The following is a 23,779-nucleotide window of genomic DNA, read 5'->3' on the forward strand; positions in this document are numbered from 1 at the left end:
CTGTCATTGAAACTTAATGTCACCATTCTGTTTGTATTCTGGTGGAAATGAAGGCCATTGCCCAGCATGGTCCTGGTTGCAGCCCCCCCCCCCAAGCAACCCTGTAAATTTGGTATCATTGGAAAGCTAAGGATGTCTAGATTACAATAGGCCATGCTGGCCCATGTCTTAACAATAATTTTCAAATTTAGTCTGTAAAATTGCATCTGGTCTTTAAAAAAAAAGGAGGGACTCTGTGATTGGCTGTAATTCCTAAATGTTTAAAGTGTCCAAATACTTATGGACTGGCCAGTGGATAAAACATTATGAAAGGTACTGCAACTGAGCCAAGAGTGTTGCTGTCAGCAAATACGAAGAAATCTTCAAGGTGATTACCACATGTTCTCGCATATTTGTAGCTAAATGTAGCAACTGTTTGTTGTGATTTGGCGCTATATAAAAAAATTGATTGATTGATTGCGCTGATTAATGTGCAGTAAAGGAAACCTTGATATTTTTGTTGAATTTCGGCTATTCACATGGGAACGCATAGGGTAGAAAATGAAGTACTAGGTCATGTAATATACCATTTTAAAGGGTAGTGTCTGGAGTATTAACCTGTGAAGTTTCATAGCTTAATACCTGCTCAATGTAGAGACACAGCTGTATCAGTATTCAGATTACCTCGCCGCGGGCAAAATAAATAAATTAAATAAATGCATTTTTGAAGGTTCTTGGAGCATACTTTGACTAGTCTACTTCCTTAAAACATACTCTTCCATGTCTGTATTTCTGGTCCAATATGAGATGCACAAAAATGTGACATACACAAAAACGTGACGTACACAAACACGTGACATACACAAAAACGTGACGTACAGCAACTGAGAGATTTGTTGGAACTGTTAGCTACTGCTTGAAGTGTTCAAACCAAGATGTATTGTAAGTACCAAACAGTGTAATCTAACTCATGACGTAGTTCTAAGCTGGTTCTGGAACAACTGGACTGCTATAGAGCATGATGTACACACAAATCGTGACATACCATCTCCATGTAACATTAATGGACCTGATATCAAATACATTCAAAGAAATAGCTGATTAAATAGTAACTAAATCTTAACTATACCTTAACTCGTGACATTCCATAAACAGCTGCCCTGCATCATTAGTATGTCAACTCTGGGGTGCAAGTTTTGTGATGTACAAAACTGTGTGACGTACTCTGAAACAGGACACAATACGTGAGTGTACATGCCCCCATGCAACAAGCCTTTAGGTTTTGTGTAATATAAAATGATTCATAAGGCTTTAATAACACACCACAGCTTTGATTTAGGCGCTCATTACTTGCTGACATTTTGTCAAACTGGATCCCTGTGTTCACAGAGAATGTCACCAGGAGCGAGTTTTCCTGCCGCTGACCCACTGGCTGAGCTCCTCATAATCTCACTGCCCATAAGAGATTCAGAAGGTAAATACGTCACACTAAAGCAAGGTGTTACGGGGGCTTTGCCCAGTCTGAGCTTCACTAACGGACATCTCTCAAGAGCCGCCTTTACTTGAAATTTCACATGAAGGACACATTAGAGGTTGAATTCCTTCCACGTCATGCTCATGAAAATAAAAGTTTGAATCAGGGACGAAAGGACAGCTTGATTAAAGAAGAATGTGCCATCGCCTGGATGTGAATTTTAAGTGTCTGCCGATGCTTAAACCTCCATGTGAGCTCAGATCTGAGATAGGGGGGTGTGTGTGTGTGTGTGTGTGTGTGTGTGTGTGTGTGTGTGTGTGTGTGTGTGTGTGTGTGTGTGTGTGTGTGTGTGTGTGTGTGTGTGTGTGTGTGTGAGTGATTTGTGTTCGTCCAGGCGAGGGCGAGCGGTTGCTCGTCTCCAGCCGATCGTGACCGCAGGCTGGCGGCGTGTAACTCACAATCACAGAGTACAAGGCTGGCTGAGCGATGAACTGTCTGTTCTGCAGAATTTGGATAAATCCGTACCGACACCGCCTGCTGTGCCACTCTTGCGTACAACGAAACAAAGCAAAGTGTCGCATCTTCTCCACACGTGTGCTGTGGAGTCTTTCAGCCACAGTTACGACTGGCACACACGCCTGTGCAGAGCTTTGTCTAAAGAGATGCCAAGTAAGTTGAATGACTGCATAAGCCAAGACTGAAAGCACGACCCCACATGCTTTATTCAGACTCGGCATGTCATTAGCACAGGACAGTGATGGCAGCCATCATCAGCCGGTAAGTTTTCCTGACAGGCGCTCATTAGCTGGTAACAAGGATTTCAGAAAAGACCTAATTAGCTGGCCAGGGTTAGAACTGTGATATAAATTAAAGCCTTTGCTCCTCTTGCACCACTATATTGCTCAACCTTTCACACTACTCCCTTCAAATGGCTTAGTGGGAAAAGCGAGTTGACCGTGATGGGCTGGCCTGCGATTGGTTGAGGTGGTGTGCCCCAGGGGTGTCCATGGCCTCTTCTAGGCAGTGTGGGTCCTCTTCATTGTGGCTGGAGTTGGTGCATGCCTGGCATTGGTGGCTGTTGGGGTTTCCTCGTTGGCTCCGATGCAATGACCTTGGCGCCATAGGGTGCAGAGTTGCTTTGTGATGCTCCTGGTGCTTGCCCCAGTGGGTGATCGGGGTGGGGCATTGGCCCACTTTCGTTGTGGGTTTTTGAGTCTTGTCTGACGTTGGAATGGGGGTTTTGTGCCCTATGCCACATGCTTGCAAGGCTGCCTTGCACCTGCCTGTGGGGTGGTTGGGTGCTCTCTGTCATTGAGCAGCTCCTCTGTGGTCCAGAAGATTGCTTCTTGCCTCCTGGTAGCACAGGATATTGATTCTATCACTGTGTATGTCTTCTGCCACTGGGGTGGGGGCTCCAAATTACCCTACGTCCCCATAGGTCCACTGGTCCTAGGGTCCACTGGTCCTAACCTCTTTATATCATTTCATGGTGTATATTACAACCCCAACTGATTTTAAAGTTCACAAATAAATGTAATACTTTTTGTTCAAGTGACAAAAATGAAACATATGATTCTACTGACCTACACCATTAATCACCTTTAATTGTACTGTTGTCTATAAATCTGTTGAACTGAAAATCAACAAATAATGGTAAGTCACCATAATTGAGTTTTATTAACCGCCATACTTTTGTAACCATACGTAACCTACTTTAGTGCAACATATAGCCTACCATAAATGTCAAATGTCGAGTGGACCCTCGGGTTCCCCTCTAGATCCACCCCCGACCTATTGAATGCTAAGCTAGCCATGGATAAATTGCAAACTACAGGCAGCTAAACAAACACCCATTGTTTTTTTTTTTATTGTTGCATGATGTATGAATGAATGAATTAATTAATTAAATTATTTATTCAGCAGATGCACATATTCATGAAAAAAAAACCAGACAATTTCACAGTTTTGTGCAGCCAAAAGGGTGAAGGCAGAAGCAAAAGCTTATCAACACCCACCGTTTTACCATAAAAATATGGTTTTGATATGATATTTAACCACCCCAATCTTAAGACGATGTTCCTCAAATTTTACAAAGACGATATTAATACAAGGAAAGAACAAACACAGGTGCTAACAAGACCCACCCCTCCGCTCATCTTGGCTAGTCTGACCGTATGTCCCTGTTCCTGAGCCCAGCCTACAAGGCCCTCATCAGCACAACCAAACCCCCGACTAAACAAACAAACAAACCCAGTTACAGTTTCAGATACTCAGGAGAGAAAGGAGTAAAGCTTTCAAAAGAGGCAAGTTCAATAAAAAGAGAATAGGTCTTAAGACAGTGCAGAGCTTGACAGAGGAAACCTCATGAGCACTGCAGGACTGCTTTGAGGATACTGCGTGGGAACTCTTTGAACACCGACATCCAGCAGTACACATCCAGAGTGCTATCTTAGATCAATTTCTGATTTGACAATGTTAATTCAAAGAAGCAGATTAAAGTCTTCCCCAACCAGAAGTTGTGGTTTAACTACTATGTGCAAATGCTGCTCAGACTTCAGGATACAGCTCTCAGATCTGGGGAGAAGAAAGGTTACAGCCCTGCACAGAGGCATTAAAAATACAAGCACTGCATCCACAATGGCTTCAGGGAAAACAACCTCAACAACATGTCGCCCGGCATCAGAAGCATTACGGATTAAGAACGGTGCAGGCATCATATATTGGCATATTGGTTGGCTGATAACATCGGCCAATATGAGCTTTTCACCAACATATCGGTATCTGTGTAATTTTTGCAGATATCAAAGCTTTTATTTTACCAAATAAGCAATGGAGAAAACCACTTTGGTTGTTGGAAATGGTGCCATTACACAGTGTGTCCAGCAGAGAGTGCTCTGATGACACTGTTTTCAATGTTGCCAAGTATGGCTGGGGCCCCCATCACCCCTTTGTCACATTAGCTGCAAGAGACAGAGGCAAAGTGAACAGCTGCCTTTCATTTCCAATTAGAGTGGGTGCTTTACAGCAAGATGGGAAAAGTCATCACTATTCTGCCAGCTAGGCGCGGCCAAGATGGAGGAGAAGTTGATTGTTGACCGATGCTGCACGGTGACTGCCAATCTGTGTGAAGGCTGCTGCCGGCAGTGTGCCCTACGTTGATTGGTTGTTGGTTATATTTATAGTTAATTGTAATAAAGCTAATCTTTAAATTGTAAAACATCAAATCTCAATTCCATTTCTTTGACAAAGGGTTTTATCATAAAATATTAGGTATCATTGCCAATTCTTTTATGTATTTATCAGTATCGTACATTATTCTCTCCTCAATGTCAATATCAGCCCCCTGAAAAGTCAACATCGCTCAGGCTTTCCACTCAACTATGTATTGATGGAGAGAAGGGTGAAAGGGTCTCCAGCTTTAAATTCTTAGGAGTCCACATGTCTGAGGACTTGACCTGGAGCCTTCACACTGCCAGCATGATCAAAAAGCCTCAGACACGTCTGTTTTTCCTGAGGACACTGAAAAAGAACGGACTCTCACTGGAGGTGCTTATCGAAAGCATCCTCACATACAACTCCGCAGTTTGCTCGCAGAGGGTAGTTAAGATGGCTCAGTGGATTATCAGCTCCCTACTTCCACAGCTGAGTGACATCCACTCGAGCCGTCTCCGCAAGAGGGCCTCCGGCATCCTGTGTGACCTTTCACACTCTGGACACTGCCTGGTCAGCAGGCTCCCATCGGGTAGACTGAGAACCATCCGAGAAAGAACAAAGAACTAACACACTGCAGAACAGATTTTACTGCTGAACTCGTACGTTACCCCCTACCCCATACAATGCCATGTGTTTAGAAGCAATTGTTTTTTTGTTCGCCTGTTTCTGAGCAGGCTATCTCAAAAAGACGTGACTGGCTTTCAAGAAATCTGGTGGAGAGGCACATATAGATCCAGGATCATTTTCAAGTTGCATTTTTATGTCAACCACTGATTTAAAACGGTGATCCCAGCTGTAAAGATTCGACTGTTTAGCCTTGGTGAAGCCTTGCTCATTTATTTTTTTTCCAATAATTTACACATTTCCTTAACAAGAATGACTGAATTGATGGTTTGTGGAGGAGTTACAGGGTGCCACACTTCAGACTTGACCTCTGCCCAAAGTCTTCTTCAAGATTTCCACTGCTACACGACTTAATCCACTCTTTAAGAGACTGTTTCCCCAGACGAACAGTTGAGGTCATGTCTGCCAGTGATGGCAGCTGTCTCGCAAATGGATGTTACAACTTTGCAGCAAATACAAATGAACCATATCACTGGCCTAGAAATGTCACCGATTCCAATTTAACCACGACACAGTTGAGGGACAGGCGCATTAAGAGAGGCGCTTACACAAAGGCCAGCAAGCACATTGTAAACTCAAGGCTGAGCCACAAGAGCCTTTTTCACATCTACGACTTTCTGCAACATTAAAATTTGGTAACTGTGTAATGTACCTGTTAATGCACTGACCGTCCAATGGAGTTATTTTGGAAGAAGCTTTTTAACACACAGTAAAACCATGCACTGAGTTACTACCGGGGTGCAGAGCACTCAATCATCTTTGCAATATCTCTTGCATCATTACACATAAATTGGATCGAACAGGCACTCAAATAATCATGAACTAAAGAGTAAGAAAAACAAAAGAAAAATATATTATGTCCTGACCCAACTGGACAGATCCACTCTATTTCCAGTCGACTGTTACTAGGGGAAGCTCCAGCACTCATAATTTCTATGGCAACCCACTCCTTCCCATCACTATAGTGAATGATTTCTTAGCAGAGGATGAATGCATACATTACCCTGGCAGAATCATGCCTCCGAAAGTGTATTCAAAGTAGAAAATGCCATGCATAGTCATGAGTCTGAGTGTGTCTTTTAGCATGCTGGTCACAGCTGAGTCACCAACACATTGGCTGGACTTCAAGATGTGCAACTATTCCAGGTCAGTTCAAGAACACACATACAGACACAAACAAATCAGCTGCAAACTCTTAAACACAATGATCTAGTGGTAGAAAACGGTTTGTTAATTTTTCAGTTCACGCCAGGTGCCTTCTGCTTGTGGTTAAGGACCGGCGTTCGACGGACAATCTGGGATTGTAGGGTGTCCATGTTGGGGACGTCAGAGTTGCATCTCGACTTTCTGTGGATGATGTAATTTTGTTGTTGATGCTCACTGGGCAGGTTTGAGGCTGAGTCTGAAGTGACTGTAGTGACGGCCAGAACCTCCAAATCTGAGACTATGGTCCTCTGCTGGAAAAGGGTGGATTATCCCATATGGGTCCGGGGAGAGTTACTGCCCCAAGTATAGGAGTTCACATATCTTAAGGTCTTGTTCATGAGTGGGGTCAGATGGAGCATGAGCTGGACAGACGGACAGGTGCTGTGTCTGACATCCTGCAGACACTTTACTGGGCTGTCATTGTGAAGAAAAAGCTGAGACAGAGGGCGACGCAATCTGTTTGCCAGTCGATTTAGCATCCTATCCTCAACTATGGTCATGAGCTCTTGGTAGTGAAGTGAAAGACCAAGGTTGCTTACACCCTGGGGCAGAGAATATCCAGGAGAGATTCTGAAGTAGAGTCGCTGCTCCTTCGCATCAAAAGGAGCCATTTGAGATGGTTCAGGTATCTGGTGAAGATGCTCCCTGGTCATCTCCCTAGGGCAGATGTCTTCAACTCATTCCAGAAAGGGCCAAGAGGGTGCGGGTTTTCTTTGCAACCACCCACTCCACCGGGTGATTTCAACGATAAAGTGATATTCATCAGTGAAGTCAACAAGTGGGTGGTTGCAAACAAAACCTGTGCCCTCTCGGCCCTTTCTGGAATGAGGTGAAGACCTCTGCTCTGGGGAATTCTTACAGGCACATCCAACTGGGAGGAGGCCCCGGGGAACACACAGGACACACTCGAGGGATTATATTTCCCAATTGTACTGGGAATGCCTTTGGATCCCCTCTGAAGATGGTATGGCCAAGGATAGGGAAGTGTGGACTGAGTTGCTACGTTTGCTGCCACCGTGACCCAGACAGGGATAAATGGCAGAAAATGAATGAAGTGATGACTCAATGAAAGTCTTCTGCTGTGGGTGGTTGGATGCACTTTTCCATGGTTTGACAGGTTTGCGTTCTCCAGAGTCACTCCTTTCCTGTTGGCAGTGTGGGGTGCTTACCTTCAGGTCAGTTGTCTTCTCGCTGTGCGTGTCCTCCTCTTTCTGCTCTTGTGCCTGCCATGAGTGTGGGCTCCATTTTCAGCCGTGGACCCTATCTACCTCGCCAACTTTGCACTGTAACAGGCTGCGCTACAACTCTGTTTTCCCCAAAGAGCTCTCTGCCGGCTTCAGCTGGCTACATCTGGTGCCACTTCCTCCAGAGAAGACACACTGCTTGGAAAAGGTCGGCAAAGGTTTTCATCTCTGTCCCACCCACACTCTGCAGTGGTTCTGGCTCTCGGATCCTGTTGGGTCTTAAAACTCCCACACGTTGACCAGAGACCAAAGAACTGGATCCAAAACTACAGTTGGACCATAAGCCAATGTTGGAAGAAAAGTTCCTGTTGTTGGCGCCAAAAGGTTTGGCAGTGTTGGTGGAAAAAGAGGTGACATTTGCACGTCAGTGGCTGTTAGCAATGTTTTATGATGTAATTATGCAGCCAACTTTGAAAAATTTCCCAATTAGAAGGCCACAAGGAATAATCAATCAGTGCACAAACTGCTGCCTTAAAAAAGGTAGAACTTTACAGAAGTGTTTTCCCTCAAACACAAAATGCCATCTTTGACAACCTACTACAAAGCTTGTTTATGCAGACTGCAATGTCTTTGATGAAAGTGTATTCTGTTGTGCACAAGTTAATGTCATTATCATCAAAAGATGTGCGTGATTCACAAGATACGAGATAGTCTTGATTGCATGCAGTTATACAGTGAGGAAAATAAGTATTTGAACACCCTATGATTTTGCAAGTTCTCCCACTTAGAAATCATGGAGGGGTCTGAAATTGTCATCTTAGGTGCATGTCCACTGTGAGAGACATAATCTAAAAAAAAAAAAAAAAAAGTCCAGAAATCACAATGTATGATTTTTTTTTTTAAATAATTTATTTGTATGTTACTGCTGCAAATAAGTATTTGAACACCTACCAACCAGCGAGAATTCTGTCTCTCACAGACCTGTTAATTTTTCTTTAAGAAGCCCTCTTATTCTGCACTCTTTACCTGTATTAATTGCACCTGTTTGAACTTGTTACCTGTATAAAAGACACCTGTTCACACACTCAATCAATCACACTCCAACCTGTCCACCATAGCCAAGAAGAGCTGTCTAAGGACACCAGGGACAAAACTGTAGACCTGCACGAGGCTGGGATGGACAACAGGCAAGCAGCTTGGTAGAAGACAACTGTTATGATTATTTATTAGAAAATGGAAGAAACACAAGATGACTGTCAATCTCCCTCAGTCTGGGATTCCATGCAAGATCTCACTTTGTGGGGTGAGGATGATTCTGAGAAAGCTCAGAACTACACAGGAGGACCTGGTCAATGACCTGAAGAGAGCTGGGACCAAAGTCCCAAAGATTACATTAGTAACACATGATGCTGTCATGGTTTAAAATCCTGCAGTGCAGTAAGGTCCCCCTGCTCAAGCCAGCACATGTCCAGGCCCGTTTGAAGTTCACCAGTGACCATCTGGATGATCCAGAGGAGGCATGATAGAAGGTCATGTGGTCAGATGAGACCAGAATAGAGCTTTCTGGAATCAACTCCACTTACTATGTTTAGAGGATGAGAACAACCCCAAGAAAACCATTCCAACCGTGAAGCATGAGGGTGGAAACATCATACTCTGGGGGTGCTCTTCTGCAAAGGGGACAGCAGAACGACTGCACCATACTGAAGGGAGGATGGATAGGGTCATGTATTGCGAGATTTTGGCAAACAACCTCCTTCCCTCAGTAAGAGCACTGAAGATGGGTCATGGCTGGGTCTTCCAGCATGACAATGACCTCAAACACACAGCCAGGGCAACTAAGGAGGGGCTCCGAAAGAAGCTTTTCAAGGTCCTGGAGTGTCCTGGCCAGTCTCCAGACCTGAACTCAATAGATAATCTTTGGAGACAGCTGAAACTCCAAAACTGAAAGATCTAGAAAAGATCTGTATGGATGAGTGGACCAAAATCCCTGCTGCAGTGTGTGCAAACCTGGTGAAAAACTACAGGAAACATCTGACCTCTGTAATTGCAAACAAAGGCTACTGTACCAAATATTAACATTGATTTTCACAGGTGTTCAAATACTTATTTGCAGCAATAACATACAAATAAATTATTAAAAAATCATACATTGTGATTTCCAGATTTTTTTTTTTTAGATTATGTCTCTCACAGTGGACATGCACCTAAGATGAAAATTTCAGACCCCTCCATGATTTCTAAGTTGGAGAACTTGCAAAATCGCAAGGTATTCAAATACTTATTTTCCTCACTGTGTATATATATATATATATATATATATATATATATATATATATATAAATTACTGCAGATTACATACCAGAAAGTCCATATGGATTTGTTAAAAGTTCATATACTACTTCAAACCCCCACTGCGCTACCCCCCACCCCTTTTTTAAATGCCAGCCAACAATTACCAAACAGTCCCTTTCCACTGCCTCCAAGTGTCATCTTCAGCAATTAACACAGAGGGTGATATTCTGCATGCTGTTTTGGTCAAACAATGACAAGGTGCAGAAGCAGCATAATGTGGCTGAACAGTTCCCTAATGAAAGAAAACGAGGCATTATTAATGCTCGATAATGTTAATCAACAAATCGGCTGACAGTTGCGCCCACAGCGGTGTCAGAGGACTTCCACAAGGAGGTAAGAAAATGTCTGAGATACACTAACGACTGCAAGCTGGTTCTCATCCGTCCAGGGTTTCACCTCCATGCGAGCAGTGCACGAGCTGTTGGTCGGACACAGGCGCAGCACAAATCTGAAATATTAAAGCACCTATTAATTTTGTTTCTGTGAGCGTTTTTTGTTCGACAGAAAGTCCAGATCAAAGAGCCAGACTGCAACTGGGAATGCCAATTATGTGCGAGCAGCTTGTCACTGCATCATGTTTCATTGATGTGACAATCAGGCATGTGGACGAGGGCGGTTCTGTCAATACGCAGAACATTTAGATGTGAAAAGCAATTTCTGTGGCTCTATCATCTCTGGTGGAGCTGCACCAGCGCCATCGGCAGTTTCAACTTTCTGTGTGCTTTTCTCAACTGAAAACAACAAAGTGACCAAAAGTGTAAACAGCAGGGGTCAAATATTTCCAATGCAGTGCATCCGAAAAGTATTCAGAGAGTTTCGCTTTTTCCACAATTTGTTGTGTTACAGCCTTATTTCAAAATAGATGAATGTCTTTTTTTTTTCCTCAAAATTCTACACACAATACCCCATAACTACAATGTGAAAAAGGTTGTTTTTTAATAGATTTGTGCAAATTTCTGTATGGCAGAGTGGCCAGACTGAAGCCACTCCTGAGTAAAAGCCAGACGGCAGCCAGCCTGGAGTTTGCCAAAATGCACCTGAAGCACTCTCAAACCATGAGAAACAAAATTCTCTGGTCTGATGAGACAAAGATTGAACTCTTTGGTGTGAATGCCAGGCATCATCCCTATACAGTGAAGCATGGTGGCAGCATCATGCTGTGGGGATGTTTTTCAGCAGCAGGAACTGGGAGACTAGTCAGTTTTTTTTATTTTTAATAAATCTGCAAAAATAAATAAGAAACTTTTGTCATTAAATTTACTCTATTGGAATAAAACTGTAACGTAAAATGTGGAAAAAGTGAAGCGCTGTGACTACTTTTCGGATGCACTGTACCTTCCCGACTCAAAGCTTCAGCATTCATTAAACCTGGACACCAGTGTTTTGATGGTTCCCAAGGAATTTTCTGAGAATTTCCACTTTTATTTTTCCATACTGTCATCTGAAGGAGAAAATATCAAAATTGTTGGCAGTCTGAATCGTTTATTAATCTGGAGATTCACCCTATTGTTCTTGACACCTCTTTTTCACATGATGCACATGTATTTTTATTTATTTTTTATTTTTTGTCTGTCCTGAATTCGCCTCGAGAGCACTGTGTTAAAAAAAAGAAAAGGAAGAAAGGCACTTTTACCGCTGATTTTGCAGATGTCGTGTATATATGCACTGTGTGCCAAGAAGCTAGCTTTGGAAAACTGATTAAAACCTAACAAGCTAGCTCCTTCATGTCGGTTGCAAAATGTGGACTTTCAAAGTTGAGTTGAAAAAATCAAAATGCAAATTTATTTTAGCAAATTTAACACATTGTGAAAATGAGTGACTTTTTACGCTTGGAGCAGTAAGCGTTAAATTTGTTGTTCTTTTTTTGTTGTTGTTTTGTCTCGATAATATTCCGTGCGCATTTTACACACAATTGGATGGTGTTAAACAGACAAAAAACACTTCTCCGGCCGCTGTGTTCTCCGTAAAGAAATGCATTTCTTTATGTTTAACTCTAGATGGTGCATCATGTATATTACAGACAGTCCAAATGCTATTTGGAAAGGAGATGTAAACCTACACTGCGTAAGATCTAGTGTCATCTAGTGGTGAGGCTGCAAATTGCATTATGCCGTGTTGTCCACTTTTTTTTAGCAATGGCAATTCATGCTTCCTTGTTTTCTCTTTTGATAAGCTATATGTATAATCCTTAATTTCACAAAAAGGAGGGTTCTGAAATTGGTTAGACCCCAGTCGTAGAAATTGTATAGGAGAACAATTGCTTATTTCTCTTCTCTTTTTTTCTTTCTTCAGTATTCTGGCTGTGCAGCAAAATACGAAAGGTGAAGTTGGCATGTTCCTTTTGGGCTACTATATTAACAAAGTGGTGCAACATGCTGTCCTCCATAATGGGGCCCGCCCCCATGTAGAAGCTCACTGTAAGCTAATGAAAACACAAAGATTCATTGTTGCTGCTAATTACACACAAATGCACAGATGGTCATGCATGTTCTATTCCATTTATGCTCATAAATACCCCTAAATCATGCACACTGTAGCTTTAACACTCATGTATGGTCACTGCATGGATGGAAAGAGCGGTCAAGTTGTGGCTCTGCTGTGTGGGTTTCTGACATTGAACTGCTCTTGCAGGCCAGAGAGGAGATGAGCACAGACTACCCAGAGGTTACTGCTCCCCTGCAGGACTGGAATGATAAAGAGTGTGATGCAGGTGAAATATTCAGACTGTCACTTAACTTCCATTTTTGGAGATAAAAATGTATTGTATGTTCATGCTTTATGATGTCACAAAAATCTGGTTGGAGGGCACAAGTCTGACTGCTCTTTTCTGTTGGTTGGTGGAAATACCAAGTTGTCGCCATCGTGAAGTGCTGCAACTGAGTTCCCAATTCTGTCAATATTGTAAGATGTCACTTGAGCATAGAGTATCAGGAGCCTAAATTTATTCATTGGTGTGTTAGGGAGCAATAAAGTCCTGCAACATGGAAATGTGCTACTTTTCTTTGATGTATGCTTGCAGACATGGAAGTTAAAATAGTACCACCACATGGCAAGGTGGTAAGGGTAGAGACACACCACTCTGTGTTTGATGCAGGGAAAAACTACAGAATGATACCCCCACATTGCCATATGAGTTGCTTGCATGTATTACATATCAGTGGTAGTAAATCTTTTGTGACAAAAATACCAGAATTTACAAATCAGTCAAAAGTAGTAGTACCATATAATGTGCATCTATATTATAATAGCCAAGTGGTGTGTGTGCGTGTTTATGGCTTCAATCATGGCGACACCGTGGACAGCTGACATTTGCAGTTTAGTATGCTTTTGTATTTTGTTGACCCAAAATAAAGAATGCCGCAAAAACAGAAAGTTGATGGGACAAATATTTTTTGAGAAATTAGTGATTTTAGCTAACCAGTAAACAATGGACGTTGTGCTGTAGTGCACCATGGGAGTTCGGGATTTGGGGGTTTTAAATGTTATTGTGGTTCATGTTAATTTAACAGTGTTGCCATTATTATTAGTGTTTTTGTAGTTTAATTGCTTCAGTCAGTTTAGTTAAGTATCATGTTGCTGTTATCATGACTGAGTTCAGTGTTATGTTGACGAAATGAGTGAAATGTGTATTGCATTTGATGTCTTCCACCACCATCTGTTTGTATCTAAAAATAGAAGCTCTTGCATGCGGCAGAGTGCAGAAAAGACAAGAACCTCTCCATGCGTATGGAACGGACAAACTGAGAACAGCTGACATTTTCCATGCTTATGTATGTTGGGTCAAGGATGAACACTGCCAAAACAGAACGTTGATAGAACTAATATTTTGTAGAAACTACATATATTCGCTAATGTTGCTAATTAGATTGTGGACTAACACGCCATTCCAGGAGGAAACGGTAAATCATCTTTATATTAAAAGTGTGAGTGTGTGCATGCGTGATTTCACTGAGTAAGATCAAAGTAAATACATAATACAGTTGTAAGTACATTAAAATATATGGATGACACAAGAAAGTGAAAACACCTATTTCCATTGTGTTCCATTTAAAATTGAAATGACAAAATTGAAGTAATAACACAATAACGATAATAATAATGTGTATATGATAACAAGAACATAAACAATTTCTTAATACATTAAGACAGTAAAGTAACATAAAAAATTATGTAATTAACAGGAAAAACAGAATGAGTTCTTCTAAAAACTGTTGAGTTCTAAAGTCCTAAAAACATTTTGGATTCACATGCCATTCCAAGTCATTACAGAGGCCGTAGATATATACTCACACACCATTCCAACTCAGCTGGAGGTGTGTGTGTGTGTGTGTGTGGGTGTGTTAGTGCATTGCCCGTGGGGATCCACAGCCTCTAAATTGGTTTTATACAATAGGTAGCTGACATTTTTCAAGGGTGGTAAGAAATTGTACAAAGTTTCTACCGTGAGTTGGAATGGCGTGTGAGTCCACAATGTAATTATCAACATCCATTGTTCACTGTTGTTACAAAATATCCATAACTTCTCTTATTCCTGTCAACGTTCAGTGTTTGCGGCGTTCATTCTTGACCCACAGTACATAAACATACTAAATGGCCTGTTGTCCTGTAGTCCATCCCAGCCTTGTGCAGGTCTACAATGTTGTCCCTGGTGTTCTTAGACAGCTTTTTGGTCTTGGCCATGGTGGATAGATTGGAGTGTGATTGACAGTGTGTGTAGACAGGTGTCTTTTACACAGGTAACGATTTCAAACAGGTGCAATTAATACAGGTAAAGAGTAGAGCCCGACCGATATTATCGGCCAATATAAGCCCTTTTCAAATTACTCACTATCGGCCGAAATTTTGCCGATAGAACGCCAATAATTTCTCATAAACAGAACAGTTACTGAAATAATGTTTGTGTCGGCAATGTAAAATGTCCTTGCACCGTTTGTCCAGTAGATGGGGCTCTGACTCCATTCAAATGAGAGCTGCTTACACCCCTGCTTAAATGTGTTCATCACCGGCCCCCGTAGTTTGCCATCACACTGCACTGATCGGTTGACAAAAGCATACAAGTAAGTTTATAAGGATCTGTATCCTTATCCTGAATCTATATCTAAGTTGCAGCAACAAGACGTACAAGATCAGATGTATTTCACAACTTTTTAAGGATATGTATTTGCTAATTTCACAAAGGGTTAATTCTTGATTGCATTTTTCGAACTTGAAAATTCTTCTCTGTTATAAAGTTAATCAATATGAGTACAAAGCTTCAGCTTTTAGCTCATACCTTTTTGTTAAGTGTCCAAAAAAGAACATTTTATTCATTAAAAAAATAATAATAATATTGGCTGATTTATCGGCTATCGGCAAATCAGCCGATTTATCGATTATCTGCATTTTTTTTCATCCAAATATCGTTATCGGCATCTGCCTCAAAAAATCCATATCGGTCGGGCTCTAGTAAAGAGTGCAGATTAAGAGGTCTTCTTAAAGAAAAACTAACAGGTTTGTGAGAGCTGGAAATATCTGACCTCTGTAAATATAAACAGGTTTCTGTACCTAATATAAAGGTCTGTTTTTCTATTGTATCAAATACTTATTTAATGCAATAAAATGTAGATTAATTATTTTAAAAAATCATACAATGTAATTTTCGTTTTGGTTTTTTTTTTGTTTTGTTTTGTTTTTTTATTCTGTCTCCCACAGTTGAAGTGTACCTACGATAAAAATTACAGACCTCTCAATCTTTGTTGGTGGGAAAACTTGCAAAATTGGCAGTGGATCAAATATTTATTTATACTGTTTTGTTTTGTCGTCAGAAATAAGGCAGGCGCACCTTTTAAGCATGTATGTGGTTTAAAAGAACGCTTAAAACATGTTTCAGTTTTTTAATAAGTGAAGGAAACCTAGGGGGGAAAAAAATCAAATCATTTTGTGTGATTTATTCTTACCTTCAGCGTCTCTATGTCGAGAGTAGCGGACTGTTCCATGTTTATTACATATTTATAAACTCCACACAAGCCGAAAGCACTGAATTCATCAACAAACGGCTCTTCACTCAAAAAAAAAGTATTAATACGCTGTCCGGTCAAGTTACAATCACAACTACTTACACCTGTTCCACGTCATATTAAGTTACATTCTAAAAAGAAAAATTAAAAACCGGTTTGTTTGCCGCTCAATTTGGGCTCGAGGAACCGACGCGACTCTTCTCCCCCCCGCTCCGAAACTCAGGTGTTAAGTTGCGTACGATAAAGCAAGGTGACATCCGGTATAGTAACTACAAAATAAACTTCCTATAAACATTTTTTTCTGTTTTCTCACTCGACCACATTGCAGCATTGCAATGGTGCAAAACGCATGGAACTAAAATTGCACGGTAAGTGGAACAAAACGGCAAATGGGACAATGATCCGTATCACGTGACGTTAAACCACCAATCAAATGGCAAGGATCTATTTGTGTTATATAATAGCAAGTATTAATCTTAATATTTCCCCCACACAGGTTGTGTCCAGTAATTTTGTTTTAAATTTCAATCTGTCATCGACTGTCCAATAATGGGGTTGCACGTGCGCAATACAAAATACTTAAGTCAAAGTTGAACATTGTAATATAAATGATAGGGGAAAAGAGTGGAATTCTATGTTGAAATCATGCATTCCGGTTTTAGTCGAGCTACCGCTGTCTGATTTGACACATCTCTTCAGCTCGAGAGGATTATTTTTCCATCATTTATATGACATCAAATGGGTTTTTATTTTGTTTTTCTTCACATTAATTACATTTCATCTAGGATATCCCAACAACAAACCCTGTTCACTTACTTTTAGCAGTTTTTAAAATCCACTTTACTGCAGAAAGACATCCGCATCCACGCGGTAAATGTATCAAATAAATCAATAAATACACTGACAAAATAAGATCTAGTCGGGGGGCTGCATTAAAGCTTACTCTCAACGTGTACATTTGATTTTCTTCTACATGACAATTCATTTGTGACATTTAAAAATGATGCATTCAAGGACCTCCCTCAATCTTCTCTTATTTTTCCTTGCTCGGTGAAAACAACATTTAAATGAAATGGTGAATTCTAATTTTCAGTCATGTGGTGGTCCACCACATTTCAGTGACAACGAGATTTAATAACACTTTAAAACGCCTGTATTTTGGAGAGATCCCATTTGTTAAGTTATTGCCCCCTGTGGGACGTAAAGTGATACTGCATCAAGTGTTAAAAAAAAAAACCCTAAAATCACAATTCAGTATTCTACACTTTGTATTAAACTACGAGTAATAGTAATAACAATAAATTTTAATTCATCATGCACCTTTCATTTATAAAAATCTCAAAGTGCTTCATGAAAAAATAAATAAAACAAAACCAAGGATAGACAAGATTAAAAACAAAAAATCTTAATATAAAAACAGCAGAATGGCATAAAACCAAAATAAAATAATAAAATGGAATTTAAAAAAAAAGACTATGACGCAACAGTTACTGAGACCTGTGAAAGCCCTGTGTAAACAGGTATGTCTTGAGGCGCTGAACAGAAAGCCCTGTCTCCCATGGTGTGAAATTTACTGCAAATATATATTTCTGGATTTAGACTGTAGAGGCTAAAGTAATTTTATACTCATCGTTTTGTTTGTTTATTTGTGCCCATCTGAGCCCACCTATCCTCACCTCCTTCTATAGAGGAACAATAAAGTGTACTAACCAGTAATTTCTCTCTACAGCATGAGTTGTGAGGGCAGCAGAGAAGATTATTAGGGCCAGGCTGCCAACCATTGGTGAACTGGCAGAACAGCACTGCTTGTCCAGGGCAAGAAGGATAATCAGGGACGCTTCACATCCTTTTAACAATCTGTTTTCCCTCCTGCCCTCAGGCATCTTCATATGTGCAATATCCCTGTGTCCTTTATTTATTATTGCATGTTGTGTATGCATCGATATTTCATTCTGTGACATCATCTGTGATGCTTTTTTTTTTTTTTTTACTGAAGAACAACAAAAATGAATCTGTAGTCTTATCTAATTGGTTCTATAATTGATTTACATTAATGTGGAAAAGATATGAAAAATACATAAAAGAACAGTTTGCGAAAATCTTGTTCAATGAAGACTGTGAGTTTGTTGTTGTATCCCAAGACAAACAGTAGAGGGCGGCAAAGGGCCAGGTTTGTGTTACCAGACAAACTAAATTAACTCTGTAAGATTACAAGGAGAAATAATCAATAACCGATAATTTGATCATCACTGGCATGTCAGACGTCAACAAGCAAATAACCCAGAAAAGATAAGCGATCGTCATTCATTGCAAATTATTTACATTTTGAGCTCAAGGAGCTGTGGTGTGTGTTGAAAGTAGTGAAATCAGAGGAGATGGGTCCATTGGTGAGGATTTTCATTTTTGAATGCCATGTCATTGGAGAAAGAAAAAAATATCAAAAAACATGAAACACTGTGCAAAGATCTTTTTTTTTTTTTTTTTTTTTTTTTTTTTCGATTTGCAAAGGAGCCAAAACAGCTGTTCACCCCAAAGCACGGATCATAGCGGAGGCAGGGCCCATCATCATCGGAGAGTCGGAGGATCATCAACCTGATCGAGGAGCAAGCTCTGATCATTAACAAGTACGGCCTTTAATGATACTTGTCGTTTCCCTGTTGCCTTATAATTATTATTTTATCAATGACCATGCTTTTTTTTTCCCTATAGTTATCCAGAGAGAACATTATGCCAGACTCAGATGGTTTGAGCCAAAGACAATGACCGTCAGGTCCAACAATGTTTTTGAAGTTGGGTGTTGTATCCTTTGCTCAAAACAGTAACTTAACTTAAGGGAGTTCCCAGTGGTGAAAGTTTTCTGGAAGTTACTGGATTTCTGACATTCCTACATCGACTTGGTGTGTTTAAAAAGACATGCAGGTTGGGTGAATTGGAAACTTTATAATTGTCCAGGTCTCCCTTGCAAAAGAGGTCTCGATCTCAATGGGATTACCTGGGTAAATAAAGGTTAAATACATTAAAAAAAAAAGTACTAACATGCCATATTGAAGGAAATGGTAATCTAAGGTAGTGTTAGCATATAGCATCACGCTAATCACAGTTTATTTTTACTGTCAGTGTTGATAGTGGTGGCACTTACTGTACTTACACAGCAGAGCAAGGTTAACATTCTCTTTTGAGCTAAATTAAATTGTCGGCCTTTTTTGCTGATGTGTGGTGCTGGTAACTTAACTAATTGTACCTCGAACCTGAAAATATCGCATATAGTAGTAATGTCTTGTTAAAAATTCATTTAAAGATGCATTTTCAACAATAGCAAAAGGGGTCGCTATGGCTGTGATTCCGGCGCAACGTTAGCATTCAAGACATTTTCCCCTGAGCTAGAAGTCAGAATCTCAAAACTTCCAAGGGTTCTGAATGCTGCGTAGATCACACTATATTTAAGTGTGAATACCGTGACCACATATGCTAACGCTAAATGTTGCTATGGTGACATGGCATGTTTGATATTAAAGAAAACGCTAATGGCGGTTAGCATCAGCTGCGGCTGGTGTGGTCAAACATGCTAACCATGCTTTGTATTTTCTTTAAGACGGTCGTCAAATGGTCAACGTCAACACAGTAATGTCTGATTTAAATGGCAATACACTAGCTACACATCCAGGAATCCAGTAATTCCCGAAACACTTAATGCCGTCAACTATGAAGTACTAAGCCAGGTTAGCATATGTGTGGCCACATATGCTAACGAGGCTTGGTATTTTCTTTAAGATGATAGTCAAATGTTCAGTGTCAACATAGCAGTGTGAAGTGTAAATAGCAATATACAACACCTCCACAAATTCAGTAATACTTGAAAAAACATCATGGTCTATGGTTAGCCTAAAAATTTATCATCAGTTATGACTGGCGTGATCATGTATGCTAATGCTAACCAAAGTTAGCGTCTTTTTTTAATGTGGTCCATCAAGCACTCAAATGTGCCCCCTTGACGTAATAACGTCTGATGTAAATAGCAACATGCTCGACATCCAGCTATTCAGTCATTCTTGAAAACATTTGTCACTGGTCATGCAACCCCTGGCAAAAAGTATGGAATCATCCGCCTCGGAGGATGTTCATTCAGTTGTTTAATTTTGTAGAAAAAAGCAGATCACAGACATGATACAAACCTAAAGTCATTTCAAATGGCAACTTTCTGGCTTTAAGAAACACTAAGAAATCAAGAAAAAAAAATTGTGGCAGTCAGTAACGGTTACTTTTTTAGACCAAGCAGAGGGGAAAAAAATATGGACTCACTCAATTCTGAGGAAAAAATTATGGAATCATGAAAAACAAAAGAACGCTCCAACACATCACTAGTATTTTGTTGCACCACCTCTGGCTTTTATAACAGCTTGTAGTCTCTGAGGCATGGACTTGAGTGACAAACAGTACTCTTCATCAATCTGGCTCCAACTTTCTCTGATTGCTGTTGCCTGATCAGCTTTGCAGGTTGGAGCCTTGTCATGGACCATTTTCTTCAACTTCCACCAAAGATTTTCAGTTGGATTAAGATCTGGACTATTTGCAGGCCATGACATTGACCCTATGTGTCTTTTTGCAAGGAATGTTTTCACAGTTTTTGCTCTATGGCAAGATGCATTATCATCTTGAAAAATGATTTCATCATCCCCAAACATCCTTTCAATTGATGGGATAAGAAAAGTGTCCAAAATATCAACGTAAACTTGTGCATTTATTGATGATGTAATGACAGCCATCTCCCCAGTGCTTTTACCTGACATGCAGCCCCATATCATCAATGACAGTGGAAATTTACATGTTCTCTTCAGGCAGTCATCTTTATAAATCTCATTGGAACGGCACCAAACAAAAGTTCCAGCATCATCACCTTGCCCAATGCAGATTCGAGATTCATTACTGAATATGACTTTCATCCAGTCATCCACAGTCCATGATTGCTTTTCCTTAACCAATTGTAACCTTGTTTTTTCTGTTTAGATGTTAATGATGGCTTTCGTTTAGCTTTTCTGTATGTAAATCCCATTTCCTTTAGGCGGTTTCTTACAGTTCGGTCACAGACGTTGACTCCAGTTTCCTCCCAGTCGTTTCTCATTTATTTTGTTGTGCATTTTCGATTTTTTAGACATATTGCTTTAAGTTTTCTGTCTTGATGCTTTGATGTCTTCCTTGGTCTACCAGTATGTTTGCCTTTAACAACCTTTCCATGTTGTTTGTATTTGGTCCAGAGTTTAGACACAGCTGACTGTGAACAACCAACATCTTTTGAAACATTGCATGATGATTTACCCTCTTTTAAGATATAATAATCCTCTCCTTTGTTTCAGTTGACATCTCTCGTGTTGGAGCCATGATTCATGTCAGTCCACTTGGTGCAACCGCTCTCCAAGGTGTGATCACTCCTTTTTAGATGCAGACTAACGAGCAGATCTGATTTGATGCAGGTGTTAGTTTTGGGGATGAAAATTTACAGGGTGATTCCATAATTTAGTCCTCAGAATTGAGTGAGTCCATATTTTTTTCCCTCTGCTTGGTCTACAAAAGTAACCGTTACTGACTGCCACAATTTTTTTTCTTGATTTCTTATAGTGTTTCTTGAAGCCAGAAAGTTGCCATTTGAAATGACTTTAGTTTTGTGTCATGTCTGTGATGTGCTTTTTTTTCTACAAAATTAAACAACTGAATGAACATCCTCAGAGGCCGGTGATTCCATAATATTTGCCAGGGGTTGTATGATATGTACATGGTGGTGACAGGCGCCATTTAAATTTTAACAGTGTGGTTGGAGGGGATGGAGGAGGTACTTTTTACCCTGACTGAGGGTCAAAAGTCATAAATGTTGAATGGCTTTATATCTACTTGTAATAAAATGTTAGTAAAAATCATATATATGTTGTTATTAAAAGACTAGCAATAATATTACAGTGGAAAAAGCAGCAAGGTACACACAGGAGCACAATGGCAAGGCATAATTCAGATTTATATTTTTATACATAAGGATTTTTTATCCAGGCATGTGTGGGTTCGTTAGAGCTTTTAATCACCTTGAATACAACTTACAAGGCTTCATTTATAAAAATCCATCGAGAAATATGATGACAGAAAAAAAACATCACAGTAAATGAACAGAATGGCATATTTTCCCCAAATTTCCACACTTTACATAAAACATTTTTTTTCATTAGAAAGAGCAATTAAAGGGCTTTAAAATAAGCCTACTTTTATTAAAATCTGTTAACAAATAGCGACAATAGAGAGAGAAAAGCAGCACAGTTTGTCATAATTTCCCCAAATTTCTGCATTTTACATAAACGTTTTTTTTTCACCCACACATGCATAGGTTTATTGCAAAGAGCTTTCAAATGGCTTTAAAACAAGCCTGCAGTTATTAAAATCCGTTAAGAAACAGCGACGCTAGTGCAAAAAAAGCAGTCACTTTATTATTGATGATCTGCACATCTCCACCCTTAGTAATGGCGCCTTCCTGTCCTGAGCAACACTAATAAATTGAGGTGTGCGCGTCCATTCCAGTCTATATTTCCATGGATACACCCATCTCAATAAAGAAGGGGCATGGCCAACATCAGATCCTTTCTATTTAAAGTAACAAGCACAGAAACAGATTTTCTCCCAAAATAATGTATTTTTTTTAAAGGTTCCTTTATGGTTCTTCCAGTCTCCCAAGCTTTTTAAATTGGAGACAGACAACAATGTTAGTGAATCCAAAGGTCAGTATCCTGGAAACAAAGCATAAATTAGGCGATATTGTGTGTATGTGTCTTTAAAGTGTCATCATTGTTAAAATTTTTTTTGTGTGTGTGTGTGTTTGAAACCATCTAATGACAGCTGATCCTGGAAGAAATGTGATCCTGACAAGCGGCTGCATTATCGGCACTTGTTGCCAGATCAATACAAGTGAAGTCATACCGGAGAACATGGTTGTTTACGGCTCAAACTGCATCAGACGTTTGCAAAGTGAAAAGCTGCAGGTCAGTCTTAATCTGTGCTTGTTTATGTCTGTGAGTTCTAAAGTTCATCCAGGTGCATTTCATCTCTGATGGATTTAATTTTGCAGCCTCAGACTCTGCAGCTTGAGTTCCTCGTGAAGATTTTGCCAAACTGCCATCACCTGAAGAAGACGGTCAAAGGAAGCAGCGCAGCAGTAAAAAACTAAGGTACATCTGGACAGAGAGGCCTGCTAAAAGGTGTTCACTGCCATGGAAGTGTTCATGTTTTGATTTTTTTTTTTCCCAAATTGAAGCATTCCTCAACAACAAAAACAACCACATCCAGAAAAGGTTCATTAAACTAAATTCATTTTTTATATTTAAAATTAACAAACAAATAAATAATCATAAGATGTTCCAACAGTGTATGACTTGGAAATGTTTGATTGAAAACTGTGAAATGTCTTCTTAAACACATGCTAGCTAAGCTAGCATGGACAGCTTGCTAAGATATTAATAGTACATCTACACCCAGTAATAAATCAGCAATCACACAAAGAGTGTATGTTACGTTTTGTTACAACTGGCTGCAAAATTATGTTGACATGTTTGAGAACAGTATATAATTTGGTAAATCGTAATTTTTTTAAAGTTAGATTGCATGGTATGCTAATTCATATGACAACCACCGCTATGAACTAGCTTGTATTGCAGCTAATGTGGCAGATCGCGACAACAAATTTAACAAGTATGATTTAACAATATGGATTTTTTTTT

General features: G+C 40.0%; 1 protein-coding gene and 1 long non-coding RNA gene across 2 annotated transcripts in view; one reads left to right on the forward strand and one right to left on the reverse strand.

Moving 5' to 3' along the window:
- The window catches only part of LOC117504625 (zeta-sarcoglycan-like), a 67,260-nt gene extending 51,018 nt beyond the window's left edge, over window positions 1-16,242 (reverse strand). The window contains exon 1 of the mRNA XM_034164120.1: window positions 15,972-16,242. Within this exon, the coding sequence (XP_034020011.1) occupies window positions 15,972-16,010 (39 nt within the window). The 5' untranslated portion in view covers window positions 16,011-16,242. The remainder of the gene's footprint in view (window positions 1-15,971) is intronic.
- LOC117504626 lies at window positions 196-23,244 on the forward strand. Its single transcript, XR_004558851.1, has 7 exons — window positions 196-209; window positions 18,368-18,418; window positions 18,540-18,655; window positions 18,741-18,830; window positions 22,732-22,783; window positions 22,902-23,044; window positions 23,131-23,244. It is a non-coding gene; the product is annotated as an uncharacterized LOC117504626 (long non-coding RNA).
- The last annotated feature ends 535 nt before the right edge of the window (window positions 23,245-23,779 follow it).

Source organism: Thalassophryne amazonica, chromosome 23 (assembly GCF_902500255.1).
Source record: "Thalassophryne amazonica chromosome 23, fThaAma1.1, whole genome shotgun sequence".
NCBI classification, from domain to species: domain Eukaryota; kingdom Metazoa; phylum Chordata; class Actinopteri; order Batrachoidiformes; family Batrachoididae; genus Thalassophryne; species Thalassophryne amazonica.